We start from the raw sequence: 22,500 nt of genomic DNA on the forward strand, positions 1-22,500 counted from the left end.
AGAATTTTCACCCTCCTGACCTCGTTACCTCACCAATCTTGACCCCGCTTCCCTTCTGACCTCACACCTCCACCCACACATCCCCTCACCTCTGACTCCACCCTGCGCGACGGATTGTCCTGTTTTTAGTTCTGCGTGTTCCCCCTCTACTCATATCTCAATTGTACTTATGCCTGTGCAAATTCTTGTAACCTGCACTTTCCTGAAGAGGGTTATAGCTATTAGCCGAAATATAGAAGTTATAATTTCTTCTAAGTTTCCTTTTATTCCTGCTGTGGGTTCTTCGTGATTATTATTTACAAACGTGCCACTACGTTTTGTCCAAGTGATACACACACACACACACACACACACACACACACACACACACACACACACACACACACACACACACACACACACACACACACACACACACACACACACACACACACACACACACACACACACACACACACATATATATATATATATATATATATATATATATGTATATATATATGTATATATATATATCCGTCTGGGGTATTGGCTGCATGTTATTGTGGCAAAGTAGGGTACTTATGGGGTGCCCCTACGGACCAGAGACACACATCATTTTGTCTGTGATAGAGGAAAACTCTGTTCATAGAGAAAGGATGACACTTTTTATACTACGACTATCCCTCCGTTATGCTGTTCCCCAACTCCTTGTTACTGTCCTGAACCATTTCTATGAATATTCATTTCCTTTCTTCGCCGACCCTATGGTGGGGGAAGAGAATGCTACCACAAAGTCTTTCCACTCGAGTCGTAGAAGGCGAAAAAAGGGACGGGGATGTGATCAGGAGTCCTACTACCTGTAGCCCCAAAAGGGGACATTCCTAAAAAAAAAAAAAAAAAAAAAAAAATGAAGGCATAAGAGGGTCTGGGAGTTTTCCAACCAGTACCCTAAGGTTTGGGTCTTTTAATGTGCGTGGATGTGGTACAGATGAGAGTAAAAGGGAAGAGATAGGCAGTATGTTTGTGAGAAGAAAGATGGATGTGCTGGCTTTGAGTGAAAATATAATGAAAGGGAAGGGCAACTGTGAGTTTGGGAATGTAGCTGGGAGGTACTCAGGAGTGAAGAGGGGAGGAGGGAGAGAAGAGGTGGCTATACTAGTAAGTTAAGAGATAAGTAAGTGTATAGTGGAGTGGAAGGAGGTGTTATCAAGGTTGATGTGGATGAAGGTGAAGCTGGGAAGGGAGATGTGGGTTTTTGTAAGTGCGTACGGACCTGGTAGTGAGAAGAGCGTAGAGGAAAGGAAGTCTTTTTGGGTAGATATAAATGAGTGCATAGAGGGATTAGGGAGAAATGTAAATATAGTTGTATTGGGAAACCTTAATACTACGGTAGGAAATGAACCAATAGACGGAGTAATTAGGAAGTATGGAGTTCCAGGTAAAAATTGTAGTGGAGAATTGATGGTAGAGATGTGTCTTGAAAGAGAGTTGATGATAGCAAATACAGTGTTTAGGAAGAAAGTTAAGCATAAATGCACATGGCAGAGAGTGGTGGATGGAAGGGTGGCAGATAGAGCGTTAATGGACTATATAGTGGTGACCAGGAGTATGGTAGGAAGAGTTAAGGATGTACATGTTCTAAGGGGAGAGAGTGGGGGAATATCAGATAATTTTCTTGTGAAAGGTAAATTGAGAGTAGAGAATAGGTGGAGAAAGAGGAAAAGGGCTGAAGTTAGGGAGGTACCTAGAGTGAACTGCTTAAATGAAGAATAAAAGGAGAATGAGTATAACAAGAAGCTGAAAGAGGAGTGGAAAGGAGTAAAAGAAAGAGTAGAACTAGGAGTGGAGGAGGAATGGGGATAGTTCAAGGAGGGAGTCATAAGGTGTGCAAAGATGGTGTGTGCAACAAGGAGGGCGGGAGGAAATAAAAGGAATGGTAGTGAGTGGTGAGATGAGGAAGCAAAGAAATGTGTAGAAGAGAAAAAGCAGGCATTCATAGATTGGCTACAAATTAGGACGAGGGAATCGTATGAGAGGTACAAAGTAAAGAGAAGGGAAGTTAAGCATAAGATAAAGGAAGCAGAGAGGAGAGCAGATGTGAAATGGGGTAAGAGTATGACAGAAAATTTGGAAAGCAATAAAAATATGTTTTGGAAAGAAATTAAAAGAGAAAAAGGAGGCGAATCAAGTAGAGAAGAAAAGGTAAAAGGTGCAGATGGAGAGATGATAATGGAAAAGAAGGCAGTGAGAGGAAGGTGGGCAGAGTATTTTAGAGAGTTGCTAAATATGAAGGAGGATAGGGAGGGAAAGGTAGTTGTAGTGGGAAGCGCTAAGAAAGTGAGAGTGATGAGTGAGGAAAATGGAGGAGAAATAGGGAGGGATGAAGTAAAAGCAGCTGTTAAGATGATGAGAGCAGGTAGGGCACCTGGTCTGGATGGATACCATGCTGAATGTCTGAAGAAAGGAGGTACAGCTATGATGGGCTGGCTGGTGAGGTTATTTAATGTTTGTTTAAGAGAGGGTAAAGTGCAGGAGTACTGGAGGAGTGCCTGCATAGTTCTGCTTTACAAGGAAAAGGGGGACAAGTGTGAGTGTAGTAGTTTCAGAGGGATCAGCTTACTGAGTGTTGTTGGGAAGGCTTATGGGAGGGTCTTGGTTGAGAGGATTAGGAGAGGAACAGAAGGAGTAATTGGTGAGGAACAGTGTGGGTTTAGGACAGGTAGGGGTTGTGTACATCAGATTTTTGTGGTAAGACAGAAATGTGAGAAAGCTATAGGAAAAGGTAAGGATGTTTTTTGGGCTTTCATGGATCTGGAAAAGGCTTATGACAGGATAGACAGGAAGGCACTGTGGGAGGTACTGCAGATATATGGGATAGGATAAAAGCTGTTAAGAGCAGTCAAGAGCTTTTAGGAGAGTAGTAGATATTGCGTTAGGACTAGAAATGGAAAGATTTAATGGTTTGAGGTAAAAGTGGGACTTCGTCAGGCGGGTGTTATGTTGCCCTGGCTGTTTAATCTTTACATGGATGGGGTGGTGCGAGAGGTGAATGCAAAGGTAGTGGGTCAGGGGTTGGAGATGATGAAAGAAAAGGGAGAAAAGTGGGAGGTGAGCCAGTTGTTGTTTGCTGACGACACTGCGCTTATAGCAGGATCAGAGGAGGGATTGGGGAAGTTAATGACAGAGTTTAAGAAGGTGTGTAAAAGAAGGAAGCTTAAGATAAATGTGGGTAAAAGTAAGGTGATGAGATGTACAAGGGGAGACAGTGACAGCAGGCTGGAAGTGAGTATTAAGGGTGAAAGACTTGATGAAGTGGATAGTTTTAGATACTTGGGTGCGAATGTGACAGGAAAGGGAGGAGTGTGGGTGGAGGTAGAATGTAGATTGAGAGAAGCGAGTAAATGCCTTGATGGATTAAAAAGTGTAATGAGAAATAGACATCTGGGAATGGATGCTAAGAGGAAGTTATATGAAGGGGTGATTGTGTCAACAGCATTGTGCGGGGCAGAAACATGGAACGTGAGAGAGGAAGAGAGGAGTTTGAATGTGTTTGAGATGAAATGTCTGAGAAGTATGATAGGGGTTACTAGGCTGGATAGGGTGAGAAATGAGGAGGTGAGGAGGATAACGGGAGTGGAAAGGGAACTTGGAGATAGGGTTGATGAGAGAGTATTAGGATGGTTTGGACACATGGAAAGAATGAGTGAAGAAAGATTAGCAAAAGAAGTGTGGAAGGCAGAAGTGGAAGGAGTGAATATGAGGGGGCGTCCTAGGATGAGATGGATGGATGGGGGAAAAGGGGAATTACAAAAGAGAGGAATGTCTGTAGAGAAAGGACGAGAGAGGACAGAAGATAGGGGTGAATGGAAAGAGGTTGTGTATAGATGATGCTGTGATGCATGATGGGGAGTGGGTGGGGGATGGGGGTAAGGAAGCATGTATGAAAAAAAAAAATGACGTAGCCCTAGCCCGAATGGATTTCTCCCCGTCTTCTCCTTTTCTGCATGGGGGAACGGAGAGGGGGGGGGGTCGCCGAATCTATGAAGCGGCCTTGTTGTGGATGTGCTGTGTCTTGCGACACTGCTCCTGACCCAGGGCAGTGGACAGGAAGCAGGGATGACCCGTCATTCAGGAGGTGCCAAGATATGAGGGAAGGAGGAGGGTAGAGGGGAGTAAATATATAGGAATTAGAATGGGTGGGAGTGTTTCCTATGTCTTTTTCTTTTTGGCTAACCCCCGTGTAGGGGGAAAAGGCCTATGGTATATATATATATATATATATATATATATATATATATATATATATATATATATGTATATATATATATATATATATATATATATATATATATATATATACACACACATACATATATATATATATAAATATATATATGTATATATATATATTTAAATATATATATATATATATATGTATATATATATATATATACACACACAAACACACACACGCGCGCGCGCTCGCACACACACACACACACACACACACACATACAAACACACACACATACACACTCACACACACACACACACACACACACACACACACACACACACACACACACACACACACACACACACACATACACACACACACACACACACACACACACACACACACACATACATACACACACACACACACACACACACACACACACACACACACACACACACACACACACACATACATACACACACACGCACACACACATATATATATATATATATATATATATATATATATGTGTGTGTGTGTGTGTGTGTGTGTGTGTGTGTGTGTGTGTGTGTGTGTGTGTGTGTGTGTGTGTGTGTGTGTGTGTGTGTGTGTGTGTGTGTGTGTGTGTGTGTGCGTGTGTGTGTGTGTGTGTGTGTGTGTGTGTGTGTGTGTGTGTGTGTGTGTGTGTGTGTGTGTGTGTGTGTGTATGTATATATATATATATATATATATATATATATATATATATATTGCAAAAATAATCACAATAACGCGTGACGAAAAGATATTGCAGAAACCACAGGGAAATTAAAGTCGGAATACTGAACGTTTTCGTCTATTACGACATCCTCAGAGTACAAGAAAGAAAAAATAGAACACAATATTTATACAGAAGAAAGAAAACTGGGAGAGGTCATAGCCACATAAAACCTTCGGACATTATACATACAACACATTCAATCACAAATGGAAATGTTAATGTTAATAAAAAAAATACGTATACATTCATATACACATAGAAATAAGAATGGTAATAGTAACAAGAAAAAATAGATAAATAAAAATGAAATAAAAAGAACAAAAACCATGTGACCGAAAGGTCCATAGGACAATTGGTACAATTAGGAAACTAGGTACTGCTTTACTATCCTATGATTATAAATTGTTTAGTTAAACCAAAACACAAGTAATATTATTATCAATTTGTACAAAAAAGAAAGAAAAAAAAACAGAACACAATATTTAACAGAAATACGAAAACTGGAAAGGTTATGCCACATATAACTTTCGGACGTTATACATACTGTACATACACACTCATATACACAGAAATATTAATGGTAACAGTAAATGAAAAAAATACATACACAATCATATACACATGGAAATAATAATGGTAATAGTAAAACAAACAAAAAATACAAAAGAACAAAACCTTGTGGCTGAAAGGTCCATAGGACATTTGGTACCATTAGGAAATTTGGTACTGTTTTACTATCCTATTAATTATAAAATTGTCTAGTTTAAATAAACCTAAACTCAAGTTAATATTATTATCAAAAATTTTCCTTTATGAAACAGGATTCAATGATGTTCCTATCTAAGGCTGAATTACAATCAACAATTTTCTTAATGTTGTCCCAGTCAATGTTGTGGTTTGTGTCTCTAACATGGACAAAAACCCCACTGGACATTTGGCCCGTCCTTATACTGTACTCATGTTGTTTCCTCCTAATATTCAATTCTTTACCTGTTTGGCCAATATAACAGGAGCTACGGTTTTTACAGGGAATACTATAAACACATCCTACATTATTACAAGGGGAATTTTTAATAAGGAATTCTTTTATGGTACTGTTTTTGAAAATAACATTAATATTAAACTCCTTAAGGATGCGAGGAAATCTTACAAGATTATCATGAAAGGGAATAACTAAAAGATTTTTCTTACAAAAAAGTATCTTTTTGGGTTGTATTGAAATAAGACTTCCTGGCCCTATGTTGTGCTTTATCTATAACATATTTTGGATATTTCAAACCCGATGCAATGTCATATATTTTTCCTATTTCTTGGTCTAAAAATTCTGGACTACAAATTCTATAAGCTCTTAAAAACATGGATGAAAAAACAGAAACCTTAGTATTAATATGATGTGTAGAATAGAAATGAACATATGACAACATTGGTTGGTTTCCTAAAAATGTCAAACCTAAAACATCTATCTTTTCTAATAATAGAAACATCTAAAAATGGCAATTTGTTACCTTGTTCAACCTCAATTTTAAATTTAATAGAAAGCACTAAGTCATTTAAATTAATAAGAAAATTGTCCAAATTAATATCAGTAGGCCAAATACATAAAATGTCATCGACATATCGATACCAGATGACTTTACGGGGGAGAATACAAGGTGTAAAGTGGGCGTGGCTAGTAAATACTTGCAAAGTGCTGGGCTCAGCTATGCTGCTTTTCTCCTCTTTCTTTTTCCTTCTTATTGTTTCTATTTCAGGCACTCACGGGCCCTCTCTATATTCTGTTGTTTCACTCTTTTGTTTCTTGTTCATTTTTCTATGATCCCAGCAACAATATAGGGCGAGGAATGAAATTGTTGCGTACGTTGAGAGCGCTAGGAGCGACGTCACCTTACTTTGACCTTTTCAAGTGTACTGATGCCCTGTCCACTGTCTTTGTGGGGTATGCTGGTTGGAGGAATTGTCAAATATCTCCATAATTACAATTCTGTAGCAAAAAACGAAATAGATATAGAAATATTGACTATTTCAATATACAGAATGCTTTTTATGCAATGGGGTTCCCAGAGGTTGCTAATATTTTATCTATTTTATGTTGTATAAAAAATAGAAAGGAAATACAGTTGTATAACTTTGTATGAGTGTTGCCACCATCATAGAGATTCTTTTGAAAATTTTCCTAAAATTCGCGCATGTACCAAAAATTTTCGTAGTCGTATTTTTGTTTGCGATATGCTTGTGTGTGCACACTACTCATGGAAAGCTGTTGCATCTATCCAGGTGTACATTCAACGGGATATATAAAGGGCGAGGCATATCCTGGTTCTGGCCGACAAAACAGACTTCTTTTAGTAATGCAGCCATTTTGCCGGTGAAAGGAGAACAGGTAAAAGTATATATATTCGGTTGAGATGTGAATATATATAAAATATGCATATGAATATGTATACCGATATGAATAAAAGTAAAATTATAACCAGCAAAGACTGAACCCGGCCAGCCTTAGCACGTCTACTGAGAAACTACTACATTTTCTCAGTTTCCGCCGGATACAGACGGATTCATATCTGTGGTACTTGGACAGGACCCAGCACATTGCGGCACGTCTGGTCACGATCAGTCAAAGCTGTTAACAAGAAGGCACGGCTGTTAGAGAACACCAAGACAGACTTACCCTACATTCCTTGGCCTATGAATGTGGAAAAGTCCGGACCTAGGAACTCCAGCCGGTGAAGTACAGTAAGAGAGTGCAGTTGTCGACTCACTGGGGTGCTGATGTGCATGCCGGGGCCCAGGTCAGCATGCCTACAGTTGGAGTCGCCAATGAAGAATTTTGGAACTTTTTATGTTATTACCTTGGCAATATCAATAAAGGGGAGGAAGAGGGTGCGGGAAGGGCGGTAGATGGTACACAGGAGGATGGGACGCGATTGGCGCTCAACTTGATCGCGAGCATCTGCTCATAGTGAAAGGGATCAAATATGGTTGCCTGAAGGGACATCCTAGCTAGAATATAGATGCCCGAGTGCAAAGCAAGACCCCGGCTCCATGTGTTGAAACCTTGGATCTTGAGTAGAGAGTCGGGGGCTGGATCACCCATCGAATTCAAGCAAATGACTTCAAGGCCGTGTCTGGCAATCTCTAATAAGATGCTGGTCCTTTGTGGAGTCCTTCTTCGGACGTTCTGGTAAACACACATAAACCCAGTCTATCCGTAGGAATAGTTGGCTTCAGTGTGTTTTACTTGTTGGGAGGGGGGGGGTTGAAAGGAAACTTAGTTAGCCTTAGGGGCTTGGATGGTATGTACTTTGCAATCTGGGGAGGATGCAGTACCATTGGACTGGACCTTGCCATCGGTAGTGCTATTGAAAGGGATTACTTCTCGCAGCATCTCCTTAGTGAGCTTAGTCAGATTCAATTTAGGCCTACTAGTCGAACTGGCTCGTGATATGACCACACGGGGAGGGAGCCCAGATATTTTTTTTTTTTTTTTACTGTCTCTGACGAGAAGGAACGAGGACTTAGGATTGGGGAACGTGAGCGATTGCCATAGGTGGAAGCTTCAAACCTGGAAGCCCTGATCTGATGTGCAAGGGTTTGTGATGGTCTTATTTATACTCCGAGTTGGGATTATTGGTATTCCTGTGTGAAGTGGACTCTTCTTATTAGCTTCCATGGACCAATAGGGATACGGGTTACAGGTCTGGGAGACCTCTCCTAGTGTTTGTAGTTGATCTGTCTGGGCTCAGTCTCTTTATTGAAGGCAAGGCTTGAAGGTCTGCGACCTGGATGTTGATACTAGGACAGTTGCTTTGAACGAATATGGCGTCTAGCAGCCTGGGGGGGGGTCTGATTCTCTGACTATGGTTGTTGTGCTGTTGTCTAGGTCTTTTCTTGTTAATGTTTGGGTGTGTGAGGTGGTGTAGTGTGACTTCATTGACCCGTTGGATAGATGACGTGTTAAGTGTCGTGTTAGTTTTGTTGTTGTCATACCAATGTAGGTGTGAGGTCCACACTCCTCACTTTTGCATTTGTAATGATTGACACCTTAATTGACACCTTAATGGTGTTTTTGTGATGGTGAGTTGGTTACTGATAACACTGGTCAATACGATTTTTCTGGCAAAAGGTTTTAAAACAAATTCTAACTAAATTTGGGCTGCTGATCACGAATCTGAACTCAGTTTTAGTCTATCACATCAGGATTTTGAGATGTACCATTTTTCATTGTTTTGTTGAAAATGACTCATCAGCCTATATATCGAGGGTTTAATGACAAAAACAAGTGACTTTTTGTACTAAATTTCGTATTTTTAATCAAATAAAAACAAATATTACAAAGTTTATGTACAGCAAATCCAATATAGTGACAGAATTAAAGTAGAAAATATAAAAATACATATAAGTGATGCACAGATCAGTAGCAAATAACAGTTATTTGAATTTTCTTTTCTTGGCCGATCTCTGATGTACAGCTTCTGGGTTGTCTCTCATCAAGCTCCAGCAATAATCCGCCATCATATGTGAGTCCCAAGGTCCTTGACACCGTTCTTCCATCAATTAAATGTCCTGCTGAAACCGCTCCCTTTGTTCCTCGCTCACATGCCCAAGGTTCTCCGGAAAGTTGTCCAAATGGCTGTGCAAATAGTGAATCTTGATACTCATTCTACATCCAAGATCTCGGAGGCTCATTAGTAGCTCTTCCACAATCTCTTCATAGTTATCTGGTTTCTTATTCCCAAGAAAATTCTGCTCCACACTACAAAAGGCATTCCAAACTCTTCCTGCTTTCTCACTCATTGATATGATAAAATTTGGATCTCTCATAAGTATTCTTATTTGAGGTTCATGAAATATTCCAGCCTTTTTCTTCTCTTCGCTAAGACCAGGAAAAGTTGAACATATATAGCTGAAGCATTCTCCACTGTGATCTAAAGCTTTGACGAACTGTTTCATTAATCCGAGTTTTATGTGCAAGGGAGGAAAGACAATGTTCTTCCTATCCACTAGAGGATCATTGATGACATTCTTATCGCCAGATGCCAAACTCTGTCGCTGATGCCATTCCTTTTTCACCCAATGCTCTTCTGTAGCTCTACTGTCCCAGTAACACAGAAAACAGGTATTTTGTGTACCCTCCTTGCTGACAGAATTGGTTTGTCGCAATCTTCATCAGATGGCTAAATGAAAAGTAAATTTACCAAAATAAGCCATATTATCCGGCCTTTTTGCTTCACTACTAAAGAGAAGGATAATTTTTTCTTGGAATTCATAAAAATAAGGTATATACCAATAGCGCAAAAACGTGATGTGATAGAGAAAATCAGTGATCAGATTTGAATTCAGCACCGTCAAATTAGTCTAAAACTGTTTTAAAATTCCATGCAAGATTTTTTTCTTCTTCTGTATATCAGTGTAATCAATTGAGCTATTTTCTTGGCGTTGTAGTAAATGATGATTTTTTTTTTTTTTGTCTTATGTCTGTATGCTTTTGTTTATGGTTTCTTTAAGTATCTTTTCATCTGTTTTGTGTTCAGTGGATATGTGATTCTTGTAGTATAACTTAATGGAGTTTCTGTTGTTAGATGTCGGATTATCTTCTTTTGCGTATCATTTGTCTAGGATCTTTTTTGTAATGCGTGTTACTTCAGAGTTTGCGTATCCGTTGTAAACAATGACCCGAGTAAGTCGCCCCGGTTCCTGGAGTGTATTTTTCCAGGTGGAGCAGTGTGAAAGGGCCCTCCTGACATATGCGTCGATGGTGGAGTGTAAGTAACGGGAGGAACACTCGCTTCTTCCATTCAGGTAGAGTTCGTCGATTTTGTGTAAACTATTGTTAGGAAACCTTTCTGTTGTGCTGTGACGAGGACGTCAATGAAATGGAGGCGTCCGTTGTTGGCTTCTTCGAAGGTGAAGGTCAGACCAGAGGCTCTGATGAAGATGTTCTTCAAGTTTTGGAGTTCATTTTGATTTCTTACTCTTATGAATATATCGTCCACATAACGACAGTAAAGGGAGGGATTGGCCTCTGCTCGGAGCTCTTAATGATACTCTGTCTTAATGTACAGGCAAACCGTCGGTTTGCCTGTACATTCTTTAATTAGGGCAGGTAAAGGGAGCTTCTTTAGTGCATCATTCCAGTAATAACTTCAAGCTTCTCTCGGGGATGTTGAGAGGTGTGGTGTCGTCGGAGTGGTACACGCTTTTTAGAATGAAATCGATGGTACGGTCCACATTAACATTTGTGAATAGATTCTCCACGTCCAACAAAGCAATGATAGCATCCTCTTTAGTTGGGGAATCTCGCAGGATTTCTAGAAAATGGGACGCTGAGATACATGGAAGATACAAGATAAGATACAAGAGATACATGGAATAAGAATCTCGTTGAATTTCTTGGTTATGGGGTATGTTGCTGTAGGTATTTATGATATGATGGTAGAGGTATCAGGTTATTAAGTGTAGTTGTGAGGGCTTATGGGAGCTTTTTAATTGAGAGGATTAAGAGAGGAACAGAGGGAGTAATAGGTGAGGAACAGTATGGGTTTATAATTTTTTAATGGAATAAAGCTGAAAAGATATCTTAAATAAAAACATTATGAAGAGGAATATTATTGAATCATGCTATAGTGAGAATAGCTTTGAAAACAACATGAATATGAATTTGGGATTGTACAACTTGGATACATTTATTATTATTACTATACTTTTTATATTTTGTATGTACTGTATATAAAGTCCTTATTTCGCTTGTTTATATTGTACATTTGAAGATGCCTTAAATACAGGAAAACGTTCGGATACCAAGTTTCCATTTTCCTAGTGGTTACTTAAATATATATATATATATATATATATATATATATATATATATATATATGTTGAAATAGGCAAGAACTAGCTTACTAGTACGGTAGTCAACGAATGGAATAAACTTAGTAACCATGTAGTGAAAGCTGAAACTATCAGTTGTTTTAAGAAATGGTTAGACATCTTTATGGATTGGGATGACAGGTGGTAATGGACATGGAATTACTTAGTGCAGGTCTTATGGTCTCTTGCAGTCTCTTGCAGTCTCTTGCGTTCTTATGTTATTATATTCTTATGATAATGGATGAGAAGTGCATTTTATATGTTATCAGACATTGTGAACCCAGGATGACATCAGGTGCCAGATACTCTTCTTAAAAATTATATAAGAATATAAAAATATGTTGAGGTTAGGTCACTCACCGTGGTAAAGTCGAGCACCCTGAGTATGAAGAGGGTGAGAGCGAGGTTGAGGATAACCATAACAAGGAGGAGGAGGACGAGGGCGTACAAGCATCTTTTTCTCCAGCCGTAGATTCCAAGGCGGTACTCATGTGGCCCACACTGTACTGTGTTGGCAGCCCTCGCGGACGTGTGGTGCCGGCCACCGTGACTATTTGCGGCGTTGGTAGCCCCCGCCCCACTACTGCGGCCCATGCCACCAGTTCCAGTACCATTACCGGCTCCGCTACCTGCACCAGTGCCAGTGCCGGTGCCTTGTCCACTGCCAGCACCACTGCCCATTCCGCTTCCGCCAGCCATTTTTTATCCAGTTGAGAGTTCACCGAAATATTTTCGCTATTAATTTTGGCTCGTATCTAGGTGTTATGTGCCTATCACCAGAATATAATTTTTTTTTTCTAAATTAAGGTTATCATAATTTTTTTTATTTTTATCTATTTATTCATATATTCACATTTTATCATCACTTCACTGGCCACCACTTTTTTCTTCTGGTTTTCTTAAATACTTTAACGATATATTTCACATTAACTGACCCAAGACGTCATTCTCCTTGACATTTTCCTAAAATTCACAAATCATACAAACACATTAAGAACTACTTAAAGCTATGTGCTTCTCGATTTACGTTATTTCAATATCGCAAAATTAATAAATGATTATCTATACAAATACTGTAAGCGCTTTAATTGTAGTATATTTTTTTCATAAAGAACCTACAATACCACAGTGCTCAAGACACCTGACTGGAAGTTAAATAAATGCGTCAATTTGAATGCAGCCTTCTGTACGGTGGGGCTGTTTGAAAACTGTAATAACTAAATTTGCTTATTATTCTGCTCATGTTTCTAATCACAAGGGTTAAAGAATTTGTCCAGATTTCAGTATATAGGCGCTGCACTTTCTCTATAATTTCTATAATACAGGTACAATGAAATCGTCTCTGAAAGTAACTGTAATAATAAATAGTGTTCAACCACCGTGTGGCGAGGAGCTAAACGAACACAGCGTCACATGTTCTTAGCTAGTCAGTGTTAAGAAGATCATGCTGTGACGACATTAAGTGATGACACTGAGGTTAATTCTTGTTCAAATGGCAGACTTGTGGTGGTGGGACGATTTCCAAAATTATCTGAAAAGAAATGTATAGTATTAGTAATATGCACATATATCAGTGAAGTAGAATTGAACATGATTTTAGAATAGGTTAAGTAAATAATCACTTGCTTCATAACAAGCTTTTACTTAACAAGAGACAATGAATGAAATGTTAAGACCAAAACGCAAAACATATATAGCTGCAAAAGAAACCATAATAAATGACATACACTAATTAAAAACCAAGCAACACACGAGGGAAAATGATCTGATACATCCATGTAAAAGTTCTAATTATGAGTCTGACAAATTATGCCTGTTCTCCACTTTACACACACACACACACACACACACACACACACACACACACACACACACACACACACACACACACACACACACACACACACACACACACACACACACACACACACACACACACACACACACACTGTATACGCCACCATATACATGATGAGTAATATCACTCACTCACTCACTCACCCCACTTACTCCCTCACTCACTCACTGTCCGCCGACTGTCAGGCACCACTCTCGCTGACTGGGCAGCTGCCGACCAAGCACTTCCTGCATGTGTCACCAACACCACCACAAGCAACCGATACACACACACACGAACACACTCATAAGTGCAGTCAACCTCTAACTCACAAAACACACGACAACCAATAAATAAGGAACCCTTCCCCCCTGGAAATATTATATACTGTAAACAACATATAACTAGTAATTAAGAACATGATAGCTTATTTGCGGGAAACCAAAAAACATTCCCAGTAAAACCCATATAAATACGTTTGCTGGCGCCTCCTATTTTTGCTGTGTCAGCACTTCCGTTGAACAAAAAGGTAGATGCACCAGAGAGCAGGCAGTCGGTCCGATGATACGTACAGAGACATAAAATAGTGCATTGTAGTATAAAACCAGGAAGTGATTGACATTGTGTAGAACCATAGAAGAAACTGTGAACCAATAAAGGAAAAGAAGTAACAACGAGTTTGGTATCGCCGCCTTAAGTTCTGTGTTATGTATTTACTCAACGCCAGTTAGGAATACATTAAATGGCGGCAGCGGTGTTCGCTCCCACGTCTCAAGAGAAGAAAACTGAATAAAATCGTCAGCCATTCACGCCACGCCTACCAGAAGAAAGGATATCAAGGCCTCCTCACCGCAAAGATCTCGTCACACACACGCACCCCTCTACACCATCCTCCACCAACCGCTCCCATCGAGACGTCGATACCAACCCAAACCATCACAGTCTTCGATTCGGTGGTGAAATTTAGATTTCAAACCACCTGGTGGCAGTGAGCTACCAACAAACAAGTTCTGACTGCCCTCCAAGAGCCTACTCTCTCTACAGTGCACTATACGTACGTCATCATCACCGACTCCAAATTATCTAACCACTTCTAAACAAGGTAAATAATATATCAACCCCTTACAATACTTGATAATATTGATAATCCACCAATAACCAATCAAAACCAACCCCCCTGATACTGCCTTCTCTCCCTTTTTACGAGAACGTCAATGAGGCACACCCCCGCAAGCTTCCTCACCTAGAGGTAATTGCACACACCGCTGATCTCTTATAACTACCCACTACCCTTCTACCAAGGAGCCCTTCCCAAGATCTTCGTACGTAAGGACAAACAAGTCTACGGGCCGCCACAGCCACACCTGACGGACCTGCCCATACGTCGATATATATACCTAAACCCAATCATACCTATCAAGGTACTCTAATGTTCATTATATAGACAATCGTGTAAGATTCACTTTAACCTCCATATCACCAATAATTAACGATAGCTAAACTCCATTTTTTCCTTCTTTGATTAATAATTCAGTCTCTAGTGATTTAATAATTCAAACAAAAATATCATTTTACAAAACTAAGTTACATAATTAAGTTACATAAGTAAGTTAAAAACATTTTTGCATACTTCTATCTTGTACCTTCCCAATTTATTATTTAGAATAATATATTTTCAACTTTTACAATAACCTGTATAATCACATTATTTTTTTTGCCAATATCAAATATTACCTTTTTCTTCCCAATATCATATATGCCCATTTATATTGTATATCTTTTTACCTTTTACAATAACTTATATATTTTTTTAACTATATATATTACATTTTTTTTGCAATTATACCATTGTATACCCATTGAAACCCTATACCCCCCTCTTATCTAACCATAACATACTACCCCTTATATAATGTATACCAAATATTTCTAATTTAACTATTTCAACTTAGACCTCCTATCTCACCTAACTACTTTCTATATCTGTTAAGTCATACATACATCTCTAGTTAACCACTAACATGGCTACAGGAACGAGAGCCAAAGTCAAAAAAATGGTAGACGGCATTCTCTCTAAATCTCGAGAAGAAAAGCCCACACATAACTCTGACCACGCCGCGCCTAAGGCAGATAATCCAACATTTCACGAGGATTATCAGGATATCTTACCCTTTTACAATGAGCCCTCACAGGGCTCCCAAATACAACACCCCTCCAACCCCATTCCTCCCTCCACACCAAATGCTCAAGCTATTCCTCAACTAAACCCTCAACAATCCAACCCCCATATCCCGACACCCCTAAACCCCCTTCACGTTCACCCACAACACCAACCCCTCAATCACACAACCCATTCCTACCAAAACCTTCCCTTTCATTCTCCCAACTTCCCATCTGGTCAACCCACCTCCACACCATACCACCAACCACCGCCAAACCTTACCCCAAACCCACCACATTATCCATACCCACACCCTCAACCTACAATATAATTAACAACTACCAAACCATTACCCCTCTAACCGAAATTCCAACCTTCTCCCAAGCTAGCGGCCTATCCATTACTGACTTTCTGACAGCATGTGACCTTTTCTTTTCAAAGAACCAACATTACTCTGACATAGACAAAATAAACCTATGCCGTCAGTAAATAGAAGCATCGGATGACCACCGATCGAGAGCACGAATGCTAGACAGCTTAGTCGCGAGTGGAATCACATATCATGACTATAAATATCACCTGTTAAATGTCTTTCAGAACAAACAAGAAAACAACATTAATTTCCTACTCACCTTCCTAAATAACACTAGAGTTCAAACACATACAAATATAAAAGATTTTGTTGCTAACAAAATTAAAGAAGTTAGCCCTTGGGTATACACTGACTATACTGGACGAAAGGTAATGACCTTGGAAAACCTAATCACATTCTTTGAGATAGGTTTTTATCTTTCTCAACTCCCACCAAAGTGTTTAAAAGAGGCCTCAAAAAGGGAATTAAACACTAGAAATCCATTAGCTTATACCTACATCCTAGATATCACCAACGCTTGCAATGTCCCCCTCTCCACCCACCACTATCTCCCTAAACTAAATAGCCTTCAGTCACAGCAGCCCCCTCCCACCAATCCAGCACAACATTCTAACTGGTGTTCCTACCATTTGTCAACAAGTCACAATACTAGAGACTGCATACAGAAACAACAAATGCAAACACAGGCACCACACCACCCTGTCCCTTGCTCAGTTCATGGAACCACTTCCCACACCGACGCCCAGTGTCGAACACAGCAACAACAATACCCGCAGGTACAACACCGCGCCATCCCTTGCTCAGTTCATGGTACTACCTCCCACACAGATGCACAATGCAAAGTGCAACATCATACCAAACAAGTTCCACCCCCCTCCAGACCTCCCGACATATCTAAACCACCACATTCAGGCAAATACTGCAACCTACACAAAACCACAACTCACTCCAACGAAGTGTTCTCAACAGAAATCACAACCACAACCTCACCAGAGAACCAACAAACCACTCACCGTCCCTCGACAAACAGCTCCCTCCCACACAACACGCACAACTCAACACCGATTGGGGGAACGTGTACCAGCCTCACGCACCAAACCACCATAGGAATGTCTCACACACAACACAACTATATCACCCTAAAGGTGACCCTAGATCAACTCACAGTTGACATGATGGTTGATACAGGAACAAACCTGAACATCATCCCCAGAGCACTCTATGAAGCATTAAATGACCCACCCCAAATTCAATTTTCAAATATGGAAGGACTCCTAATAGAAGGGAGCACCATTTCACTTCACGACATGATTGATCTAAACATAGAAGTGAACAATTCCCAAGTAGGTTTCACATCCTTCCACATAGCTGATGAGTGGAGTCTCGACCAACAAGGTATCATAGGATTAAAGTCCTTGCGGGACTGGAAAACTAAGATAGACTTTGAGACCAACAAAATCTCCTTCCGAGATGTAAATAATGAGTCAACAGTTCCTGAGACACCCGACTCAGACACACAACCTATCTCATGTCTACCTTCCTTAAATACTCCAAATCCCACTAACAGCTATTCCTTCCGACCACCCCCAGCACTGATGTCTAACACAGTCATCATACCCCCTAGACATTTCATAATAGTTCCACTATACATACCCGGAGCAATAGAACACCAGGATGTCATAATTGACCCAGATACGTCAACAATAAATACCATAACTTTGGAGTCCTCCTGGAATATAATATCAGAAAATAAACACACCCTAGCTATGTTAACAAATCTCTCCGATCAACATCGCAAAATCAGGAAGAACACAAACATTTGTTCAGTCCATCTCCATAATTCCCCAATCCAGGAACCACTCCCACAACACATCAACACTGTAAGACCACCACAAACCCTCACCCCTATCCACCCCAACCAAATCACAACATCAGCAAACGGAGAGACGAATGACAAGCTACTGAACCTCCTACAAAGGAATAGATCAGCTATCGCCTTAGAAGGTGAACCCCTAGGCAAATGTGATATAATCAAACATCACATCCAAATCCCCCCCCAACACCCCACCCCCCCTCATACACCCCCGCTTACCGCATACCTCACAGTAGGAAAACCCAAGTCAACAACAGTGTACAAGAGATGTTACACCAAGGCGTAATTTCTCATTCCGACAGTCCCTGGAACAGTCCTCTCTTCCTGATCCCTAAGAAAGACGGAACCTTGCGCCCTGTTGTGGACTTTAGGAAAGTCAACAACCTAACTCAATCAGACCCACACCCCCTCCCCGCCATGCAAGATGTCTTACAAACCATCGGTAACGGGAACACGATATTTTCCACTATTGACCTTAAGTCTGCCTTCTGATGAATCTAAACCCGTAACTGCATTCTCCACTGATAAGGGACATTTTAATTTTGAACGTATGCCCTTTGGCCTTAAGAATGCCCCCTCCACTCAGCAAAGACTCATGAATCGCATTTTCAGCGACATGATAGGAGTCTCATTATTTGTCTACTTAGACGACCTCATAATCTATAGTCCCACACAAACTGACCACCTTCACACACTAGAGATTGTCCTAAAAAGACTCAAAAACACAGGATTGAAAGTCCAACTAGGAAAGTGTAAATTCCTACAGACGGAACTCACCTTCCTAGGCCATAAGGTAGATAGCCAAGGCATCCATACCACCACAGATGAAATAGATACAATAAACAATTTCCCAACCCCCAGAAACGCAAATGAAACTAGAAGTTTCGTAGGACTAGCATCCTATTACAGACATTTTATAAACAAATTTGCAGAAATTGCATCCCCTCTCACCAAATTCACAAGAAAAGGCGAGCCTTTCAAATGGTCTGAAGAAGAACAGACAAGTTTCAATAACCTTAAACATGCTCTTACAACAGCCCCTGTCCTTACCTTTCCTGACATGAAGAAAGAATTCCTTCTTTACACCGACGCCTCCTCTAAAGGAATAGGCGCAGTCCTACAACAGAAGGATGCAAATGGCAAAGAGCACCCCATAGCTTACGCAAGTAGAGTACTTAATAAGCCTGAAAGTAACTATTCAACTACACTCAAAGAAGGCCTGGCCCTCATATGGGGTCTGAAACATTTTAAGTTTCTTATCCTAGGTTACAAGATAACCATATTCACTGATCACCAACCCCTAGTCTATCTCTTTAACTCAAAAGACTTACATGGGAGAGTTGCTAGATGGAAAGCAACTCTCCTTGATTACGATCCCAAGATCGTATACTTAGCTGGGAAAGCTAATATAGTAGCTGACTGCTTGAGCAGACAAACTCACATCTCCCCTATAACCCAAACAACATGCATTCCTATGCAAGAACTCAGAGATGAGACAGATAATGACCCGACATGGTCTCAAATAAAACAGCACCTCCTTTCAAGAACCCCCTTACAGTCCCGACCACCTGTCCCTATAGAGGAACTCAAGCTGGTCGACGGAGTCATAAGGAGAACCACTAACGACAAAGTGGTAACTGTCGTTCCCAGAGCACAGTCCCCAAGGTCCTACACATATTGCACGACAGTGCAATGGGAGGCCACTCAGGCAGAGATAAGACACTAAACACTGCTAGGCACTCCTATTACTGGATAAATATGAAAAAAAATATAACCACACACATAGATTCATGTGTTACTTGCAACCAATTCAGAGGACCTGACCCAAAACAACTTCATATCAAAAACATCCCACTCCCTGCTGAACCATGGGAAACACTTGGCATTGACTTACTGAAAATGCCAACGAGCCATCAAGGTTCCAATTACGTACTCACGGCAGTCGATTATCTGTCCAAATACACCATCCTAGTCCCATTACAAGACAAAACAGCAGAGACGGTAGCCAAAGCCTTAGTTAACAATATATTCTGCAGATACAACATTCCTACACGAATGTTATCTGACAACGGGTCAGAGTTCAAAAACCAGGTAATGGGCGAAATAGCACATCTTTACAATGTAGATCAAACTTTCGCCACTGCCTACCACCCACAAGGGAATGGACTTACAGAGCGCACCATTCGCAAAGTGCTTGAAGTCCTCAGACCTTTGGTCAGCGATTTCATGGACAGTTGGGAAGATTGGCTACCACAGGTACAAGCCAGTATCAACAGCACAGTCAATTCCGCAACAAAGATGTCCCCACATGAGATCATTTTTGGCCAGCCAATGCGCCTACCCTACCAAATCTTCAACCCCCCTCCTTATACAACCTAGATAACCTCACACACTGCATCAAACAAGGTATGCAAACCATTTACAAACAAGTCAGGGAAAACCTCAAAGAAGCCCAAGAAAAGACAAAGACAAAACAATACAAACGGTCAACTCCACTTGACATAGCGCTTGGTGACACAGTCATGGTCAAAGATTCAAGCAGGACTAACAAACTCAGACCCAAGTTCTTAGGTCCCTTCACAGTCACAAGCTCACTTCCTAACAATGTTTTTCTACTAACAGATCCTTCCGATCACACAACAGTAACCATACATGGAGAGAAATTGAGAAAGGTCAAACTCAACCTCGACCCAACCCCACCTCCCACCTACAACCCACCTACCGCACTCACACATAACTCACCCAAGCGCAAGTCCCATCCCATGACCCTGCGTCGACGCAACTAAACATGCACTCTAGCTCTCGCCCCTGAAGATGCAGGACGTCATGTATCTATCAGTGGAGGTTAAAATGGCCCATTTCCAATAAGAACTCCCTTCCGCATATCTAGTGAAACTTCTCCACTTCCTTCCGACCAATATAACCTTAGCGAGAGTCAGATACACAAATCCTCAGTCACTAAGACATTACCTTCCTCCACAGATGCATCTCTTCATTCTGCTGCCCCTCCTCGTCCACCTCACCCTCTCCACTCCCAGGTTACTGCCGGGAGGTGTAATTAACAACCATGGCACCGCCGCATGCGTTGAGGATTCCATAATGGTACAAATCAGGATCTCTCCGGACAGTCTGCTACAACCCATTACAAAATTACAAAAAGACCTCGTAAACATGGAAAAATTAATTGGCAGGCAAATACCCAACAACACTCATCAAAACTATGAAATCTCAATGACACTATACCACAACGTCAACGCTTTACACGACAAGTTAAACAAAATCAAATACACAATATACCACCTCCCAGACTCAGACGATGACAACACAAAGACCAGTAGAACCAAACGCGGGTTATTCAACTTTCTTGGCATTATCTCCAAATCTCTATTCGGAACTGCTACTGAACAAGACTTACAAACTGTACATTCACACATAGGGAACATAACAAGAGTACTACACCAACAAGGTAAACTCATAAATCTAAACTCAAAGAACATAGACCTCCTCGCTAACTCAATCGATTCGGTAATTGATAAATACAATCACCTTGCACATTTCACAAATTCCCAGTTATCTCAGATTACCAATTCCCAAACTGCCCTCTTCTTCCTTCATCACCTAAATGAACTGGAAAAAAACTGGACAATCTTCTAGAGATATTTGGAACGCCCACGCAGGTGTAGTCGACTTCCAAATGATCACCCCAACCCAGCTTAGTCAAACACTACGACAAGCCCACAATACATTGCAACTTACCCCCTTCTTCTCCCCACATGAAATACATCACTATTACCCCATCTTGGCATCAACTATCTTTCAACAATTCATATTAATTAACATCCCGATGGACCCCATCAAAAGATTCTCCCTTTGGGAAATTTACCCCTTCCCCTACCCTTACCAAAACCGCACTATGACCCTCAACATACCAACCTCCACTATCCTAAAATCAACCGACGGTCAGTGGATCAGCAGAACCTCCCCAGAAACCATGGCAAAGTGCAAAATAGCACGTCCCAACTTCCATATCTGTCCAGCCTACCCCTTCCACTTCCAACTAACCAAATCCCAACCTTGCCTCTCAGAACTCACAACACATGGAGTAAAATTTTCCGAGACGTGTGACTTTCGCTTCTCAGACAACACCCAAATTCACCACACCCATGTAGGACATAAACACTTCATATATCTCCCCCACCCAACCTTAGTGTCAGTCATATGCCTACGCAAACCACCCACCCATCATAAGATTAACGGCTCCATCACTCTACCAGACACCTGCCACATCTACATGATGGACTCAATGCTCCTCCCCAACAAGCTCCATCACCAAGGCACTCTCAACTTGACCCACGACCTAGGTCCCATTACCCAACTAATACTCCCATCCCTACCTAAGATACCCGA

The 22,500-nt window shown here is 40.8% G+C and overlaps 1 protein-coding gene across 1 annotated transcript in view; it reads right to left on the minus strand.

The window, feature by feature from the left end:
- Positions 1-10,048: 10,048 nt before the first annotated feature.
- Positions 10,049-22,500, minus strand: part of LOC143038977 (uncharacterized) — a 135,727-nt gene continuing 123,275 nt past the window's right edge. Inside the window, exons 2-3 of the mRNA XM_076208822.1 lie at positions 12,210-12,812; positions 10,049-10,156 (exon numbers count right to left, since the gene is read on the minus strand). Of these exons, the coding sequence (XP_076064937.1) occupies positions 10,049-10,156; positions 12,210-12,548 (447 nt within the window). The 5' untranslated portion in view covers positions 12,549-12,812. The remainder of the gene's footprint in view (positions 10,157-12,209; positions 12,813-22,500) is intronic.

The sequence above is a fragment of the Oratosquilla oratoria genome, chromosome 25 (genome assembly GCF_046742065.1).
Source record: "Oratosquilla oratoria isolate Oo_2021 chromosome 25, ASM4674206v1, whole genome shotgun sequence".
Taxonomy (NCBI): Eukaryota; Metazoa; Arthropoda; class Malacostraca; order Stomatopoda; family Squillidae; genus Oratosquilla; species Oratosquilla oratoria.